This window comes from Cryptotermes secundus, unplaced genomic scaffold (genome assembly GCF_002891405.2).
Source record: "Cryptotermes secundus unplaced genomic scaffold, Csec_1.0 scaffold508, whole genome shotgun sequence".
In the NCBI taxonomy this organism is placed as follows: domain Eukaryota; kingdom Metazoa; phylum Arthropoda; class Insecta; order Blattodea; family Kalotermitidae; genus Cryptotermes; species Cryptotermes secundus.
In genome coordinates, this window is record NW_019733326.1 from 625,999 (window position 1) to 630,003 (window position 4,005).

A 4,005-nucleotide genomic window follows, 5' to 3' on the forward strand; every position below is an offset into this window, starting at 1 on the left:
TCTTAATTGGTATTTAATTACTCTTTATGGCACTTTATCTTTCCTGTTGGGATTCCCCACTCCCTTCAATTTGTTGATCTCACTGGAACAGACTCTTGCACTTAAAAAAAAAGCAGGTAATGGTCATCTCCAGTCCTGATTTCTGTGTGTAATAATGGTGCCATTGCAGAATAATCTCCAGTATGGTACAGCACCTGTAAATGAACTTTGAGACCATGATCTGCCACAATTTGTTCTGCTGTTTGTGCATATTTGCTGTCTCATTAACTTTAGTGTGTTTTTTCGTATAAAACAATTAGGAAGTTTTTTTTTGCCAGTTACTGTAAATAATTTGATTTTGCTCCATTTTTTTGAACGTGTTTGCCCTTGTCAACGCATATTTTAAAATTCAGCATGCAGAAATATGCGAAAATTTGTGTGCATCACTGTAAACTTTGAAGTGTGTTTTAAATGTAAGCAGTGTATTAAAATTCTTTTATGATTTTCTTTTTGTGGGACTGGGAATCATCATAATTCTTTTCCTCTGTTAAGATTCATATATTGTTGCAAACATCTTGGGATATCTTGCTGTTTGTAAGTAATGAACCCTCTTTTTATAGGTCAAATATTAGCGAAACCAGGACCATCAGGGGAGAACCAGTCACAGGATTCCTTACAGGGTGAGTACAATTAACAGTTTTCAGAATTTTATGCCTTCTACCATGGTGCTTCTCTAAGTAGAATTTATGTTCTAGATTGGGATAAGATTCAAGAGTAACATAGAGCAGTCCTTTAAAAAAATAAACATTTAAGGAAAAGCATAGATTTTGAACACTTGATGGGACGTGAGATGTAATATTTATGTAATGAATATATAAAAGATTTACACCTGTATTAGAAATCTCTTGAGAATGCTTAGTAGAATGCTGATTGCACTAAATAGTCACTTCTCCCCACCAGCCAGAAATTTTATTAGATCTGTATTCTGTTACGTTCTATAACTATCATCTTATATCCATTTTTTGCTCTAGTTCATCTCGAGGCCTTTGCAATTCTAAAAACTGCTTGTAATGCCACTCTGAACTCTCTTTGATAGAATTTAGTGGTATATGTAAATCATATATTACTGAATATACGAAAAAATCATAATTTGCTTTAGTCTTTCTAGATATTTGCCAGATGAGTGAAGGAATATTATTTTAAGTTCCGTATCATCCTAATTTGTTACTTGCAACTGAAAATGAATAGCTTGTTTTGCACTATTTTCTAACTCCCACCAATGAATGAACCGAGTATATGATTTTTCATACATTGTGAAAATGTGCTACGTATGGACACAAGGTCATTTTGTTACCAAAAGTAGAAGGCTGAAATGCTAACACAGCGAAGTTGTAGGTATGGCTAGAATAATGACATAGCCTTTTTTGTCATGGGTTATTTAATGACATCAGTCTTTCAGAGTGTATGGTTCAGTTGGGATGATATGTGAGTGACGTGGTTATAGCGGCCTCTGTAGTCTAGGGGTAACGTTCCCACCTCATGACTCAAGGTACGCGGGTTCAAGCCCAGCGGAGATCGTGGAATTTTTAAGGGTGGAAAAATTCAGGGAACAAGTCCTCCAAGAGGGAATTTAAGCCGTGGGTCCTGTGTCCTAGATTTACGGCACGTAAAAGATCCTCATGTCTCTAGGTGACCTCTGAGCAAAATTAGGTAAAAAGTTTCCTGCCCAAGTAGTTTCCAAAGCCTCTGGTAGATGGGTTAATTATCGGGTACCTCTGCCAGTAGAGGGGCTGAACAGGGCTGATAGCAAGCACCGGTATCGGAAGGGTATGGCGACTGGTAAAATATCAAATGGGGACATACAGTAGATCAACAACTGGTCGCAGTGCATGGGGGAACTTACCCCCTCTAATAATGAATGAATGAATCAATCAATGAGTGATGTGGTTATGGCCTAATGGAGGCATTGTCCTAACTTGCTCTGTTCACAGGCATGTTGGGCTAATTGTGATTTTTCTAGAAGATCATGTCTGAGATTGTGCCTATACTTCATGTTAGAAAGCATAAGTCTTCCATGCCTAACATCACTAAAAAGGATTTGGAATCTTTGAGGCTTAACAAAGATATTAGGATTCTTCAGGCAGACAGAGACAACTGTATTGTTGGATGAATCCAAATACAAGTGTAAGTCGAACAGTTTGCTAGAGTTCAGGGTTTATGAAACCTTGCCCAAGGATCCAAGAACTAAGGTTGAGAGGAAAGTACAGAAAATCCCTTCTGAACACAAAACTACTCTTCCTACAGATCTAAAACATAACACAGCAAACATCTACATCTACATGGTCTTCCCAAGATTCGCAACCCAGACATTTCTCTGTGACACGTTTAGTGAGTGCTATTGGTTCCCCTTGCTATGTCTTGGTTGGTTTTCTCCATAACATACTGAGTCCTTTTGCTGGAATATTGGAACCCTTCGTTAAGTAAAATTGACCATTTCTTACAGTTGTTGAAATCTGTAAACTTTCAACCCCTAGACACCCTTGTTAGCTTTGATAATGATAGTCTTTTCACTTATTTAACAGGCACTGAAGCCATAGAAGTCATCAGACACGATGACACGGAATGGTTTGTCTTGCAGGTCAACGCCATCGTGGAACTGATGGAAGGTTGTTTCAGAACTACATATTTTTAGGTGGATGATGAGTTCTTCCAGTAGAAAGATGACATGGCTGTGGGAAACTGTTATGCATTGTTAGCAACACCCAATTCTTCACCTGATTTGGTTCTTCCATCACACTTGCTGAGAGAGGCAAGCAAATTTTGTTTTCCTTATCTTACTCCTGAGAATTTTCAGTGCTGTTTTAGCACATTTCCATAATGGTTAGTTCAATGGTGGATATTCTCACACTTCCTGCATTTGTATTTTTTTCTTTAATCTTCCTTGTAGTCAGACATTTGGGTCAGTTGTTGGAAGTACGATGGCGTATCTTTATTGTCTGTGCTTGAAATTCCTGAACTCGTGCATAAACCCATATTTTCACTCATTGTTTCCTCTTCTAAAACTTGCTGAAACCTGGGCTTTTCAAATGGAAAACATGGTGTCAGTAAACACTTCTTTTAACTGCAAAACAGATTCCCAGAGGATAACATGAAACTGATTGATCGTGCTGTGACATGATAATTTCCCAACTCATCATCATTGCTATATGCCACGTGAAAACAAATGTGGATGACTGCCCTTATATATTTGATCTGTTGAGTTGACAAGAGTGTGGTTAAATAAACCAAGAAGGTAGATAACATCTGCTCATTGCTATCTACATGTTATTGTCTTTAGAATCCAGTTTCAGGTTCATAGTTTCATGAATGTGATGAAGTTTCTTAAAAGAAAAGTAGCTTTGGATTAAACTTGATCAACATTATCCATCACTGACCATGGGAAGGTGGATTTTAACCCAGTATGTGGGAATGTCTGGTGAGATTGATGACAAAGTTTTCTGTACTTAGCAGTAATGCGTCATACCCATATGCTTTTGCTTGTCTCAGGCATCTTATTTTCATCATCGTTCACAGATGGCACTAAGGTAGTTTTCTGTATTACGTGGTGCAATCCAAAAGTTCCCGAAATATATTAATAAAAACTATTACATCTTACCTAGATCTTATTCTGCACCATCACCTTCAAAGTAGTCCCCTTTGGAGTGCATACACCGATCCCAGCGTTTCTGCCGCTTTTCAAATGCATCCTGGAAGTCTTTCTTTGTTAGGGTGTTTAGTACCGTCTGTGTTTCTGCTTGAATTTCCTCAACTGTATCAAATCTTCGCCCCTTCAACTTGATTTTCATCTTGGGAAAGAGAAAGCAGTTGCATGGAGCTAAGTCTGGCGAGTACGGTGGGTGAGGAACAACTGCCATCTTGTTTTTACCCAAAAATCCCTGCACAATGTAAGCCGTATGCGGTCGTGCGTTGTCATGGTGGAGTACCAGTCGTTTGTGCGCCACTTCTCTGGACGTTTTCTCCTCATGT

At 38.4% G+C, this 4,005-nt stretch overlaps 1 protein-coding gene across 34 annotated transcripts in view; it reads left to right on the forward strand.

The window, feature by feature from the left end:
* Positions 1-4,005, forward strand: part of LOC111867987 (protein abrupt) — a 203,956-nt gene that overhangs the window by 34,274 nt on the left and 165,677 nt on the right. For all 34 annotated transcript variants that reach the window (XR_004513390.1, XM_023858261.2, XM_023858262.2 and 31 more), the window contains exon 5: positions 600-659. Coding sequence is in view for 33 of the 34 variants with exons in the window: in XM_023858261.2 (XP_023714029.1) it covers positions 600-659 (60 nt within the window). In the remaining variant the exon portion in view is untranslated. The remainder of the gene's footprint in view (positions 1-599; positions 660-4,005) is intronic.